Here is a 15,657-nt window from a genome sequence, read left to right on the forward strand (position 1 = left end):
GACGCAAAAAGCTAATTTCCCAGAGCAGTCAGTCGAAATGGACATGATGAACGCTCTCCAAGTCAGCTATAGATGAATGACCGAGTCCCAGAAGTGTGCAAGAACAGAACAAAGCATATCAATCAATTTTCTCCCTTCACTATAGCTCATCGCGGCCTGAAATGACCTAGGTATAGCTGGCACGCGGTCATATGGTGGCCTGGCTAAGAGGTATGCTATAGGTGCTTCTTTAGACAATCTTACACTAAGTGTACATTAAGTGCACTAAGTGTACTTTCTATTGTCAGCAACTCAATGCCGTTATCTGCAAACTCCCCGAACGGATTCGTGGGGTGACAGCACTGGGCCTTACCCTCCAAGTGTGCAATCATTTGAAAAGCACCTGTCTGTTGACAGGTGTCTTGGATGTTTACGGCGACACTCTTGTAAGCGAGAGCGTTTAGGGAATCGAAGTCAAAATAGGCTTAAATCCTCCAATTTTAACAGTTGATACAAAGGGAGCATTTACGACCCAGCGCAGAGAAGGACTGGTCAGTTCAGTCTCACTATTATGTGCATCAAATTACCTGAAGGACACAGCTATAGTCTTTCACTAAAGCGTTGATCTTCAATAACAGAACTACTCATTCGGTGTTTCTGTCGCAGTCGTTCCTTTCAACAACCACTTGTCCATTGTGACAAGTCTCCAATAAGTTCTACAAAAACAAAACAAACAGAAAACGTAATGTCTAGCTCACATATTGCATCATACGTTTTTGAAATGGTATTGATGCACTCTCTAATTTGGTGCTTCATGGAAAACGTGAAAAATGCGTCTTATTAAAGTGAAATCTTACCTGTGTATCATAAACATTTCATTCATATATATTTGTTTTTACGCGGCGTTGACACCTTGTAGGAATTGGCCAGCAGCTCATTTCCTATTCTCTCGTACAAGGTGAGAATCACCAACCATATATAGATAAGGGGCGTGTCGACAAGTGCATGAGGTGATACCTTCATAAGTACATCGGAAATTGTACTACTACTAGAGAGGCGCGGTGAAACATATGTGCACAGATGAAATAAACTGAAAAGAAAATGCCTTAATGTAGGGCCATTCGGTAACAACCTTACAACACCAGCAGAGGACCGATACAGAGAAACCATGGGAGATTATATAAGAACGGTAGAAGTACCGGACTGTGTTTCTGACAACATTAATATATTCCATAGTCTGGGCATAGCCTTCCACTATTTTCTTTTCTTTCTTTCTTTCTTTTTTTTTTCAGTTAAAAGCAGTAAGCGGCAATGGACCGCAAAACAGGCGCCCCCAACACAGGATGCAAACGCGTGCCGAACATTGAAACTATTAATTCCTGCAGTTTTAAATGTAACACGCTGAATACGGAAGCCGCGTTGGTGTTTACTGATGACGTTTAGGCTGAACTGAGAGCTATGGATAATGTTGAGTTAACGTTATTAAAATGTTGTAGTCTACGTTAAATACAAGAAAAGACAGCACAGTGTAAGCAGGGGACACGTAAGTGAGTTTTTTTCCACTCAGTTTCATTTAAAAAAACAAAAACTGTATTTAGGTTTGGCTTGGAAAGGTTAGACCACTTGCTCGCAGCTGCTAGCTTAGCTTCTAGGTTCTGCTGCTGTGGTGTGTGCGGCAGGAGGGAAAGGCGAAGACAGTTAGCCTCTGCGGCTAACTACTCCTCTATTTCTAAGTGCGCATAACAACGCTGCACCTATTACAACCGCTCTAGTTCTTCCTTTACACAGATAAGTTATTTCTTTAACCACTTGCGGTGTTTCATGTGGTCATAAACACATGGGAAAGTAGCGACACGTTATCAACCAGGCTGGGTCAGTTGGTCATGCAAATTATTATTGAGTGACTTTAAAGTGCAGCACCTGAAACGTATTAAGTTAATGAAAACCAAACGCTCACCTGTCACGCAGGTGATGCTCAGACAGATGCCCGGAACGACGACGACGAGTGGAACTATGCGGAGAAACGTTTAAATACAGCTATTTTAAACGTGTAGGTTTGGAACTAAATTCCTAGATCTGGTTGAGTCATTCGAAGCAGTAGAACTTTGAAGTTAAGGTGTAGAATAAATAATTTACAAAGACATTCAAAAACAGCAATTGAACTGCTGTTGTGTTAAAACAAACAGACAAAACACATCACATCTACTAAATACTAAACGTCAACAAACACCCTGAGCTGACTAAGCTATAACCAGTATTATTTATGAACTGTATTAATGTCAAAATGTTATGCAAATATTTTAAGTGTTTTTTTTAAAGATAACAATGCTGATCGTAATTATTACTGTATTACTATTTTATTTTAGATCAGCGCCAAGATGTTGGAGTCCTATGTCACACCGCTCCTGATGAGCTATGTAAACAAGTACATCAAAAACTTGAAGCCATCTGACCTGCAGTTGTCACTCTGGGGTGGAGATGTTGTGCTTAGCAAGCTGGACCTCAGGCTTGATGTGCTTGAACAGGTACTGTGATCAATGCTTACGCAACCTTTCTTTAACCTTTCTTAATTGTAAAGTAAAGGTTTTCTTTGTAGCCATTATAGATCAGAAGCATTTGCTTTGAAACCAGCAGCATGCAAATGCGAACCATCATTCAAATGTTTTGACTGTGAGAGATGAGCACCAGTCAGTTTTCCTCCTGAGCCAATATAACATAATAGAATACATAGACTATTTACTGCACACACTTGTAATGGAGGCTCTCAAGGGACTGACTGTATAGTCTCAATCAGCTTGTGAACATTTCTCTCTGATTGAGAGTTCTCTCAAGGCCATGGTCCAGCTCTGCTGCTTGTGTGTGATTTCTTACCGTACTTTTCCCTTGAAAAGTTTTGAACACTTTGAATTTACAGGCCTGTATTCAATTTGAACTTGCTTGAAATATAAAGTGTGTCAACTTCACAGCAAGATAAGATAGGCTACTGATTTCTGGACAACTGCCATGTTAGCTGTTAGCAGATATATAAGACACATAAAAAAAAAAAATGTTTCTTGGTATGTGTAATAAGTCTTTATTGATTATATATTGAACATTTCTTAGTTTTAAACTAGAAGAGTTTATTTACCATTTGTCTATAAAATGCCATTTTTAAGAAGTTACAGTTGTTGAGATATTTTGATGTCTAGACTGGTCTTTACATGGTGTTGTCTGTTGCACTTGTAATGTATGAACTTTGTTTATACAAACATTTTATTCCCCTCACTGTTGAATGTTGTTGCTGTTGAAATATCAAATCAAAACAGCACCTATTCCAACATATCTTGTGATGAAAGTTTTCATTGGAAACAGCTTTCAGTCCGCTGACAGTGTGATTTATGTTCAGATTTTGATATAACATTGAGCAATCCTTTCTTTGCCTTTTTTTTATTATTATAATTTTTTTGCTTCATTCTAATATAATGAGTATTTATTTTTCCTTATTGTCCTTACTTTCACAAGCCACATGTCTAAAGTTTGGTTTCACTGGCCTTGTATGTAAGACAATACAATACAAATCAGATATTTGCTTTTGATAAGAACATGACCAGGCTACAAGCAGTGGTGTGTGTTGTCTCATCCACAAACAGGATTTTGATGATCATTAATATTCTTAAAAGCCTTGACTAAACCACATACAAAACACTGTAGCGAAGACTTTTTAAACATTTGTCAGTCTTTGGTAACCCCTTCCTATGTCTTTACATATTTTCAGGAGTTAAAACTTCCCTTTACATTTATGAGCGGTCACATCCATGAACTGCGCATTCATGTTCCCTGGACCAAGCTTGGCTCGGAGCCCGTCGTCATCACCATCAACACCATGGAATGCATCCTCAAGTTAAAAGACGGTGCCCAGGTTGGTCTTTCTCCTGTATAATAAAACTTATCGTAACAGCTAGGATCATATCAAGCGATGAAGAGCATAATATAGCGAGCGGGAAGACCTCTTTTTCTGTAAATTCTTGTACATTCCTATCAAGGCTGTTATTCAGGTGGTTAGCGTGAGCGGTGACTCACCGTGGTATTTGTTCACCACTATTTGTATACTGACGTGGTGTTAGGAGGGGGAGAAAAAAATGGCAAATGAAAGTTTCCCAGAAGGAAGGTAGCATATAATAGATGAATTGATAGATAACCCTTCTGCCACATCATTTGATATTTTCCATACATATATGCCAAGATTATATTTACAGTAATTTTCACATTCCTGAAAGGGTACCTACCATATCTCCAGATGTAGTATCCATGATCAGCCAGGCAAGTTACATTGCACCATAAATAATGTAAAACTTAACCACAGTCTTGTAATGACAGAGTAGTACTGTACTTAAGTGGGGGATGCAGCAAGACCTAATTTCTTGCAAGTTGGTTTCAAAGATTAAAGGTTAAGTCCCACTGATTGTCACATCCTGATGGGTTCAAAATTTGTCCCCCCGCATTTAACCCGTCCCCTGAGGGAGTGGTGAGCTGCAGCACTGACCCACCAGGGAATTATTGGTTGATCTCCTTGGGTCTCTGTTGGCATTAAAGACCATTAGTCGGTATTAAAGTTTTCCTGTTTGTCAGTGAAAACTTTGTTTCTTCTGGCTCTAAGCGATTCATTACATCGGTCTTTGGCTTTACATTAATTTTTGTACCTTTCTAAGATTAGGCGGACAAACAATAGCGTATTATGATCTCCACCGTTTTCTTATTATTCTTTTGAATTTTGAATTCCTGGAGTTGCCATTAAAGTATCCCGGTTAATAGGTTCACTCAAACCTCCTGACAGAGTAACATGCACATGAAATATTTTGCAGATCTGGCAAGAGTATTAGTTCTGTTAAAGACTGATTAGGTTAGGAGGGTTGGGATATAAATTATTATTCACAATGTATTTCTTGAATAGGTTGCTTGACTCTTTCTGAATGCTGAAACACCATTTAATGCAAAAAGTCCCTGAATAATATTCTTATAAATAAACTTAGTTGTTGAATTAAAATTGAGAGCCCAATCTTTAATTTCAAGTATTCAAGTTCATGTTTTAATTATTTACGTATGGTGTGAAGGGATTCTTCTTAAATTTGTCTATCCAGTAGTACCAAGTTCTACCATTGCCACCTTTGCAATTTGCAAAATTGAAAGTGTTTGGCTCTGGCCTTTTTATGGGAAGGAGGAAGTTTTTAGGCCAGATGTCGCAGAAGAAACACATTTCAAGGGAAGTCAATTACATCTAATTACACAGACCAGCCAAAAAAGCAAGAAACTCTAACACATGAGCTTGAGCTGCCTTGAGCTAATGGTAAATATAAGTAGCATACAGGTGGCTACTGCTTCTGGGGTCGGGTTTCAAGTCTGACAAAGTTTAAAGTAGTTTTTTATGGCTCATTCACAACTTTAGGGCATTTACTAGGACCTGTGTTGGTGTAACGCATGTAGTCCAAAAACAGCTATTTGCTACAGATGTGTTCTCAAAGACTTCCAGTCAAGAAAAAAAGTTTTTGGAGAAATTGCAAATGGCACTTGGACAAATTATTCAGGGGTATGTGCACCCTTGAGACATAATTTGGCATAGATCCAGACTCCGTGCAGTACAGCCAGGCCTGTGGAATCAAAATGAGCTGCTAGACTTTTGTGAGTAAAGGGGAAGGAAGGGGGTTGGCTTCTGTGTCGGTAACCAAAGAAATGCTCGTGCATTCCAATGCACTCTCGATATGTCTAATATATGTACTTACTTTTTAGTCTTACTCTTAACAATGATGGAACATTTAAAAGCTGCAATATCTCTGCAGAGGCACTTGCAATTGTAGATATACTTGTTACACATGTGAGTCCCTGATCCTGTCGTACTCATATTCTTCCTGGGATACAGAGAGTTAAGTCTCCATACAAACAGAATTTAGGTAATGACACATCTCCTCATTTCATTATTGATGTGATCGCCCATTTGATTCAGAAAGAGGGAGAAAATTGGTCTGTTTATGGAAAATCTTACATTTAATTCAGTTTTTGTCCAGTAGAAAAAGAGAACAGGGTTAGATGGCTAAAGTGTGGACATGATAAATGATATCATTAATAAAGTTTGTTTTCATAATTACTGTTAAAGCCTCAGCGTTGCCTAGTAAAAACATCCGTACGGACTTTCGAAGTTCATTAAGTGTTGTGTAATTGCACCGTAATTATTTGGACCATTGTAATGTTTGCGTTTCCTCTTGAGAGGAACTGCCTATTATATTCAAATTGCTCAGGAGGACCTGTCTGCGAAGCACCAAGAACAACTCATAATCATAGTTTCCAGCAAATGTGGGTGTTTAGCAGCACTTGGAGATTACAGCTCCTGCTGACAGTTTAATTGCCGAAAATAAGTTGTAATGGGGTCTTGAAGTGGCGAAAGTATTGCAATCCAAAAAGTATGGTCATCTGTTTTAGTAGTAATTTTACAAAAAGAGAGAACTTTCAAACCAATAACTTGTGTTTAATGTTCTGTAATTTGTTGTTTCTATGTTTTGTTGTTGTTTTGTATTTTTTTTTCGTGTGGTTTGTCCTCATTCTTTTTCAACTGGAATTGGAGGACGAGTCCTTACATGTGATGTGGGGCATTTTGCGTTAGGTTTTCCTTTAACTACACAAATAAACTCTTTGGTAGACTCAAACCAAGGCGGTTTTCCACTAACAAGTAATGACAAGATTAGATGTCATAATTAGAAATACATCAGATGCCATTAATATATTATATCTTTGACATTTGGAAGACCAGAATGCTGAAAACAAGTTGTTTGTTAGCAAAGAGGGTGAGGACCTGCCTAGACTGCAGTGGCAGGTGGTCATAATGCATTGACATTATTTTTTTTAATTACAAAGCAATACAGTATTTTTTTCTGAAAAGACGTTCTGGTTTTGGTCTAGCAAACTGTTTAAGGAGCATTTATGGATATTCAGTGGATTTGCCACTTATGTGGAGGTTCTGATTGATGCATTGCCTCAGGATTTTTTTTTTGTCGAGGTGCTTCTGAGACCCATTGATTGGATGTACGGTTATGTATGTGTGTATGCATTTTCATCTTGTGGTTTCCTTTTAAATTATTTATAAGGCTGCACACCACCGCACTTCAGTACATCTGTGAAGGTGCTGTAAAGCGCTATGTGCAGTGCAGTCCACTTAGCATTTTCCATTTCTGAAATAAAGGATCTGAATTCCTTAATTCTACTGTGGACATGGAGCACTGTAGTTTTTAAGACCCTTTTAAGAAGTTTTAAGAAGTTTTGATGTGATAAATGTGTGCACTTTTTTTTTTTTTTTACAAACACGTGATCCATTTTAATGTACTGTAGTTGAGACACAATACATACTTTCAGCAGGCATTACAGTTATCATCTTGAGTCTACTGTTTTCACATGTGGTTTTGGTATCCATCCAAGTTTAGGCCCCTATACCACATAATTGGAATCATGGAACGTGTGAAATGTTTGCAACTTTTGTTGGTTGCCTGTTGTAGATGAGCTTTGCCTTTTGGTTTGATTAAGACAAAAGATTTTTCACAACAGAGCATAAATATGTCTTGAAGTTGTTGTTAAAGAGGGCTATATTACATAAAATGTATGTGATGCATTTGTGTGCATTTGATAAATGAAGACTCGCTTTACTTGTGCCTCTGCAGCTTATCTTTTACCAAAACGGTCGGAAAAAGTCGAACAAACAGAAGAAAACAGCCTGCGGAAGTTTGTAATCAGATAGCACAAACTGGATAATCTCAGTCTCTATACGATCCGGAAATCTTGCCTTTGATTCTCCAGCTCACATGGAGCAAATAGCTTACAGAGACTGCACCGTAATTCCATCTGATTATCAGTGTAGTGGGGCCTCCTCTTCACGACGGAGGAGACAGACTCTGAGGAAACTGTAGGTGATATCCCTCACATTTTCAGCTTCTTCAAAGAGAAATATGTAAAAACACCAACAAGCTTGAAACTAACGACCTTACCAATTAATATTAATTTAAAAAAATCTACATTTTATTCATTTAACAAATACGAAGAAGCAGGCAGCATTTATCTAATTAAAATTTTAAGTTGTACAATAGTTTTTACATCTTCACTTCAACAATTTTTTTTTCACTTTTTGTTTATTTAACCCTTGTTGTTTTTTCTACAAATCGCAAACTTGCCCTATTAGCGAAATGAGTAAAGCCAGTATTTGATGACAGTTGGAGAATGGCACCCAGTGATGGATTCCTCACGTGTGTGCAGTATATTGGCAGCCTCGGCCCTGCCCATTCCTGCTCATCAGTATTTAGTTTGTAGAAGATCGCTGCGATTTTAAGGAGCAAGAAACGAGTCAGCAATCCATCCATCCATCCATCCATCCATCCATCCATCCATCAGAAGTTCTTGTTCTTATTATTGTCACAATTTAAAAAAATAACAACACCAACAACATTGAAACCCAATTTAATTGAATCGAATAATGGATTTGGTTAACTGTTTAGAATGCTCCCATGGATGTGTGTCATATGTTTTTTCTTGTCTCCTTGTGTGTGTGTGTGTGTGTGTGTGTGTGTGTGTGTGTGTGTGTGTGTGTGTGTGTGTGTGTGTGTGTGTGTGTGTGTGTGTGTGTGTGTGTGTGTGTGTGTCTCTCTCTCTCTCTCTCTCTAACTCCCTCTCTCTCTCTCCCCCTCTCTCTCTCTCTCCCCCCCCATTTGTGGAACTTTTTTTTTATTTTTATTGTAGCCTAACACATTGCAGTCATTAGCATTGGGGGTGGCTGTGCCAGTGTAAGCAGCATGCCTCACATGCTCAGCCTGGACTTGTGGTTTGCTGATGGAGACATCTGAAGGACCAGAGCCTCAGATCTAAATCAGGAACAATTTCTCCTTCTTCTTTCCCATTCTCTCGGTGTCCTTCTCTTTTAACACCCCCTAACCCTCAAAGCCACACACACACACACACACACACACACACACACACACACACACACACACACACACACACACACTCTTAGGTGACTCCTGTTTTGTCCCAGTATTCTTTCGATAACTCTTTCAAACTCACATCCATCTTTTCTTCCAAGGGAAATAGTGGAAAAGTTACTCAATGGCTTAATATCAATGGTTTTTGTCAATCAATATTAGCCAGATATTTCTTCTTTCAAATTTTTTTGCTTTTCAAAAGGTGTGGCTGCTTCAGTAGTGCACAAATGGCAATTTCAACTTTCAGTTGTTTATTTTTACTTCTGGTTAGACTGCGTTTATAGCAAATCGGCCAGATTGGGAAAAGCAGCAGGGTTGTGTAGCGGTTGTACAGTGCACGTTATAGCATAGATTGCTGAAAGACGTGGTTAGCAGCTGCGTCTTGACGCTGACTGCAGTGATCTACAATAACTGCTGTCGCAGTGAAAATACTTAATACCGGGTGTAATATTAAACTGCAGTATTCTTACTGCTAACCTCTCCTTAATATTGGAGTAGATCGAGCAGCAACCTTTTGATAAGCATCTATGCAAGTTAAAAAAAACACAACAATTGCATCTTCCCAGGTACTAACTTGTTAAGGAGTGTAATGAATTAGAATAAAGTTTGAAATTCTCTTGCAGCTCCTCATAGATCAGATCCATTACTCGGACCTCGGCTTGTCGTCATTAATACCGCAGGCTTGTTGGAGCCAGATATTAAGCACAGCCAGTTTTACTTGGGTACAGTTCCGGCACTCTTGGCAAAAAACTTAAATAATTGCGTCAGCAGTGCTTTTTTAATTCTTTGGGCACGGTCTCTTTTCTAAGAAACATGCCACATTTTTGGCCTTCTGAAATGAAACTATAATACCTTTAGTGTTACGCTTTGCTCTTCCAGATGTTTGAAACAACGCCGATCCTCTTCGTGTTCGCTAATTCTACAAATGTACTTTTGGGTTGCACTATTGTTTCTGTAATAAGTAGTTGGAAACTTAGTTTTTCAATCTTTTAAACCTGAAAATAAGGCTTACTAATACAAGCGGACTGTCTTCATGTGAAAGTCTGTCATGTGGAAGTGAGAGCATGAGTGAGAGAATTGTAATGACCTGTTTTCATTGAGATAATTATTCACAATGTCACACAACGTGATATGCATCTGGGTTCATTTTAGTCTCTAATCCCTCCAACCTACCATGGAATCCAGCTGTAGTATGGCTCTTGTGGACGTGTGTGCGTGTGGGAATGAACAAAAGTATTTGAGTGTTTGTGGCTTGCTGTGTTGGTACATGTATACAACTAGCCGGGTACAGGGCGTAGTGTTAAGAATCTTTCTAGTATAGCTTCATTTGAGGAGAAAATGAACCTTCTGTCTTTAATCACAGTGCAATTTGCTTTTTGCATTTGTTTCAGTCTCATTAAAAACTCATTAGCAGCTGACTTCAGTTGAGCTGATTGATACGCGGGAAGCCGAGAAATGTTAAAAAAGGGTAACCTGAGCCAACTGAGATGTGCTCGTGTTCAATTTGCTTTCTAATGTTGTCGTCATCACTGGGTTTCGGAAGTGTCAAAGAAAGGGCTGGCAAACCATTTAATTTAATTTAATTCATTTTATTCATGCTGTATAATTCAACAGTTTGATTTTTGTTCAACGTGTATGCAACAATAATTCCGGGAAATGCAGGGAAAATGCTTTGTGATAAATTTGACTAGTTAAACTTATTAGACTACGGTTGGCTGCCACAGTATTGGCAGTTAATTAGACTGATTTATCTTACCTTACTAAATATAATGACATCATGCTACCACGCCTGGGGAGGTAGTTACACAGAAAGAATTGCTGTTTGAAGACGAGATGATTGCTGGATCTTCCCGTAGGAGGGCGCTCTCTGGACCCTGGGACACTGCCTGAACTCGTCGCCGAGCACGTGGATGTTTGTGAAGTGGGGCGAGGGGAGCTGCCGTTGATAAGGACTAGTGGGGTTTCTCTCATTTGTTTTGTTACTCAATAGGAGTTTAGCCTCCACTCCCCGACTCTGCAGCTTTGATGTCAGCATGATGTTGTCAGCTACTCGCAGAGGAAAAAAAAACAAAAACAACAACAACAGAGCACATTTACCCTGCTGTGATCCCTTGCAGCACCCCCCATCAATTGTCAATCTATGTGATGTTGGGCAATTCTTGAAAATGTTTTGAGTTTTATAGGTCCGTTTCAGCAACACTGAACAATAAAATCAATACCAACTGGGGTCTTGTGCAGTTCACACGTGAACCCACAGGCAGACTCAACTCTGGTTCCTGGTCCCTGACTGAGCCAGACGTCTGCAGGAGGACAGAGGTCAGGTCTGGCCTTCCTTTGCCCTAACCCCTCAAGGGTGCCCACTTACCCTCTGAGTAGGGGGTCCACACTGCCTGTCACTCACAGGCCGCTGCCTTTTTTTTGCCTCCCCATGCGAGTCCCGTCGTCTTCAAGTCTTCCATACACTTGCTTCCCTTTGAGCGACTCTTAATTCTCACTTTAATTCATATCACATTTGGATTTTTTTGTCTCCCGTCAATTTGCCTCACATTTTTTTATTTTTTATTTTTTTTTTTAATTTAAACATTTTTATGTTTTTGAGTTGACATGCCTGTAGGGGAACCAACCCCCCGTTTCTAGTCCCTCCACTGTGGCATTAGAGATATCAGTTTACCCAGCAGCAGCTGAGGCAGGCTTCATTTATCAGACGGCTTTTCCTCCGAAAAGGCATTTTTTTTTTTTTTTTTGCCTCCTGAGAATTGTTCAGTGCCCACAGTGACACGGAGAGCGTAATTGTTCTACTACCAAATTTGGCAGTGGTGGGGTTTCCGTGGCAGTTTTGAGTTGTAGAGCTAAGTGTACTCTTTGCACGCTGGCCAAGGCTTCCCTTTAGGTAGAGGTATTAGATTCCGTGTGGGTGGTAGATGACTTTTAGTGTAAATGTGCCAAGTTGTGAACTGAAAAGCATCACTGTGTGAGTCTTTCTCATTTTAACTTATCTGAAAGTTAAGCCATTTTTAGTCAAGTGCACATTGTTTGCATGTCTTTGTTCTTTGGAGGGCCGATAAAGTATTTATTTTTCCTTCATTTTTGGTTTGCCTGTTCCTCCCTCTCACTAACGGAGGAAAACTGCGTGCGTAATGCAGGCCAGCAACAACGACCCACCACTGAAGTTGGGTGTAAATATTTCTGCCAGAGCTTCTCTCATCTGGCCTTTTAACTTCCTTCCAGTACTTGCTACAGGATTGGTGTTTTTGCCAGCTATGCACTATTTCCGCATCTTAAATATGAAGATTCCACAGAGACTATGTGTATTATAAAGTTATGATTTGTCTAATTTGTGTAGTTTTATGTACGTGAAATGTATGCGGCACTTGCGATTATTCTGAAAAAATTGTAGCTCTGTGTTCTTATTTGCCTTTTTGCGTATACATTAATATGTGCATGTATAGAATTCTAAATGCAAACTGGGACTGTTAGAGTTGACACAGGATGAGGAGAGACTTTTGGCTCACCTTGGCATGCTTTCCCCCAATTTCAGTGCTTGGCAAATTTTTTATCTTTGAATTTTAATGTCAACACAACCACAGTTTTACGAATCCTCAACTCTTTGTCCCCATCAGCTCCTGTTGTTATTATGCACCTTTTGAAAAAATGACCACAGAAGAGGTAAAGAGCTAAACCATTAAATCTTCCTCATCCCGGATCTTAAATCATATTGTTTAGACTCGGCCTCATCTCAAATGAGACGGACAATTTTTCATCTTTCCTGCGTGTACACAGAAACGCACACGCTGATCTTGTTCTTGCATTCCTGGGCTTAACAGGGGAGGTACAGGGAATCTCTGGTTGCAGATGACATGTGCTGTTGTGGAGGAGAGTCCTTCAGCCCTCTCATCCAAGGACCAGCGTTTATTTGTGGAGTCCTTGGAGATAGCTGTTAAATGGGGATGGGAGGAGGGTTAGTGGGAAGCTTACGCTTTACTAATCCCTCCTTATTTCACTGCGCAGCGTGTGATGTGGTTTATTTAGTTTTGTCATATACACCAGTAATTTGCCCTGCAGCAAGTAGACAGATTTAATATTTTTCCATCATGAGCATTTATAACATTTGCTAGTAAAACGCAGGAGAAGCTACTGCAATGGGTAATTAATAAGAGTTTTCTCTACCATATTGACTTTAGGATGTGGAATTTCAAGAAGACATAAATATAGATTCATCAAAAAAGTATTAATGGTTTTTATTTTTACTGTTGAAAAAACTACACAATATTATATTTTTTTGAGCAACATAAATCACATTATCCTTTCTATTTTATTCAAATAAAGAGATTGTCTTCGGCCTAGTTTTAGTCGGTTATTGTTCAATCATTTGTTTTTTTTAAACAAAAATGTTTTCTTAGACATATTCGTTTCTTCAGTAGGAAAAGACACTTCTTGGTAGTTGAAATTCTGCACCGATCAATACACCAAACAATGTTTACATTAAAGGATTGTTTATCTTGCAAAGAAATAGGTGTACTCAATATTTTTTTTAATTGAGAAATGTCTTCATTTTCATCAGGATGACCATGAGAGTGGCTCTAGTTCCACGAGTCGAAGTGTGTCTGATAGTTCCAAGGCTGCGGCCAAGCCCCGCCGCCTCCAGCAGGCAGCCCCCAGTGACCCCGACCTGCCATCAGGTGAGTAATAGCCTCAGGACCCGCAAAACACAACAGCATACAGTAACACAGAGATCTGGAGATATTCACACAAACTCTTTGGTCAAGGCAATATATTTTGTTACTAATCCATGGAATTATTAGCAGCGAGATGCCTACAGTGAGTAGGCAGTTAGTGTGTCTGAGTGCCACATTAATATTATTCCAAGGAAGAGTAAATCAGCCAGGGAAATGTGTCGGTAATGCATCACACGCTCCGCTAGTTCTTATCAACAAGGCCACTCGACTACAAGCCTCCCGAGGGGCCAAGGATTCCGTGTCAGCTTCACTGATGCACTATACTGTAACCTACAATACACGTTTGGGTTTGAAGTGTAGCCTTTTTTTCTCATACAGAAACATAAAGAAAACGGTATCAAGGCACAATATAGCACATTTAATGCAGAATTTATGCAGGAAAAAAATAGTATCATTGAATGGGCTTTTAAAAAAAAAAATGTTTTAATACATTATATGTTTTCAAAATATAGACATGAGAAGTTTGCTTCAGGAATTTTAAAAGGCGACTTACCATTGTCTTTTTTTTTTCTTTCTTGATTCTAAAACTAACGCTTAAATTAGCAATTTGAACACGACCGCTCTTTTTTACTTAACTTTGAACTGTTATGTTACATTGCAATTTGAATACATTACGTCTCTGCTCCTTCAGGGTGTGTGTGTGTGTGTGTGTGTGTGTGTGTGTGTGTGTGTGTGTGTGTGTGTGTGTGTGTGTGTGTGTGTGTGTGTGTGTGTGTGTGTGTGTGTTCTTGAGAGTATGCCTTCAGTATTGTAAAAAAGGAGATTGTATCATAAAACTCCAGTTAACAAAACTTGTAAAAGGTTTCTCACCGTAGCTTAACTGAACATCTTAAATAATTGTACTTTTTAGAATTTTATATGCTAAATATATTAAAGTGTATTCTCCAATGTGCTCATAACTCTAATGGACTAATAATGGGCAAGACTATTAGCTGCTAATATTTTCCACAAATCCACAAAAATTGTGAGAGTGTGGGAACGGCAGGTGTGGTATTTCTTTCCTATATTGCATAGTGAAGGCTTTGCCTTTTCTGAGATCACGTCAAGAAGCCGCTTACCCCCCCGCCCCCAGTCATTTTATGGTTGAACAGTTTTAAGTAGGCGCCTTCCCTGTGGGCCACAGCACAGGTGCTGGCTGTGTCAATTGTTTACAGAAGTTCAGAGCTGCATGATGGCTTGCAGAGAGATGAACTGGGGGTCCCAGACTCGCGAGAGCGGGGGGGGGGCGAAGCAGAAGAAGTTGTAACAAGTGCCACTGAGTTGTGAGGGCAAAAGAGAGACGCACTGACACGGGTAAATTAGATCCAGAGAGGAAAATAGCAGGAGGTAAAGAGTTGGTTTTACTGCCCAGGCTGCAGGTGCGGCAGCACTTTCCGACTGACCCTCACAACCGCGTGCATGCACGCACACCACATGCGTGCTTTACGAAAGAGCTGTCGGGTCCTCACACCGATGGGGACATGCTTGCGTGTAGTGCACGAGTGCTTGCAGCACTCAAATGTCGCAAACGCACTTTTCTCGTACATTTCTTCCCACTCTGTTTGGTCATGTAGCAACCGCGTCTTAAAGAACTGCGTCAATTGGATTAAGTTCGTATTTTGTGTGCAAACGGCAGAGCGGTTAACTATTTCACCTAAATATTTTCAACAACAGCACCATTTCATTCGCCCCAGTTATTTCTCCTGCTGTGCCCCGGGCAGACTTGTTGATACAGGAAGACAAACATTTTCTTTGGAAAATAAGGGAAAAGCATTAAACATTTATATGTTTTAGCATGTAATGACTGTATTTTAAGGTTCATGGGAGAAATGAATAATACCATTGGTCCTTCAGTTTGGAGAATTTATTGCCATACATTTCCATATTTTATGGTCAAAGCTCCCCTGTCTGTAGTATTTTTTTGGTTCTTTCATACTTGTGTGAGTAATGACCTTACCATGTATGTTTTCCTGCAA

At 39.5% G+C, this 15,657-nt stretch overlaps 1 protein-coding gene across 8 annotated transcripts in view; it reads left to right on the forward strand.

The window, feature by feature from the left end:
- Positions 1–1,378: 1,378 nt before the first annotated feature.
- Positions 1,379–15,657, forward strand: part of vps13b (vacuolar protein sorting 13 homolog B) — a 260,425-nt gene continuing 246,146 nt past the window's right edge. For 6 of the 8 annotated variants that reach the window (XM_076040760.1, XM_076040763.1, XM_076040755.1 and 3 more), the window contains exons 1-4: positions 1,379–1,522; positions 2,346–2,504; positions 3,734–3,877; positions 13,528–13,645. In XM_076040760.1, the coding sequence (XP_075896875.1) occupies positions 2,358–2,504; positions 3,734–3,877; positions 13,528–13,645 (409 nt within the window). In that variant the 5' untranslated portion in view covers positions 1,379–1,522; positions 2,346–2,357. Of the gene's footprint in view, positions 1,527–1,914; positions 2,030–2,345; positions 2,505–3,733; positions 3,878–13,527; positions 13,646–15,657 lie in introns of those variants that run through there. The other 2 variants (XM_076040757.1, XM_076040758.1) reach the window with 2 other exon arrangements.

This window comes from Nelusetta ayraudi, unplaced genomic scaffold (assembly GCF_046127955.1).
Source record: "Nelusetta ayraudi isolate G7.1 ecotype Tasmania unplaced genomic scaffold, CSIRO-AGI_Nayr_v1 ptg000063l, whole genome shotgun sequence".
In the NCBI taxonomy this organism is placed as follows: Eukaryota; Metazoa; Chordata; class Actinopteri; order Tetraodontiformes; family Monacanthidae; genus Nelusetta; species Nelusetta ayraudi.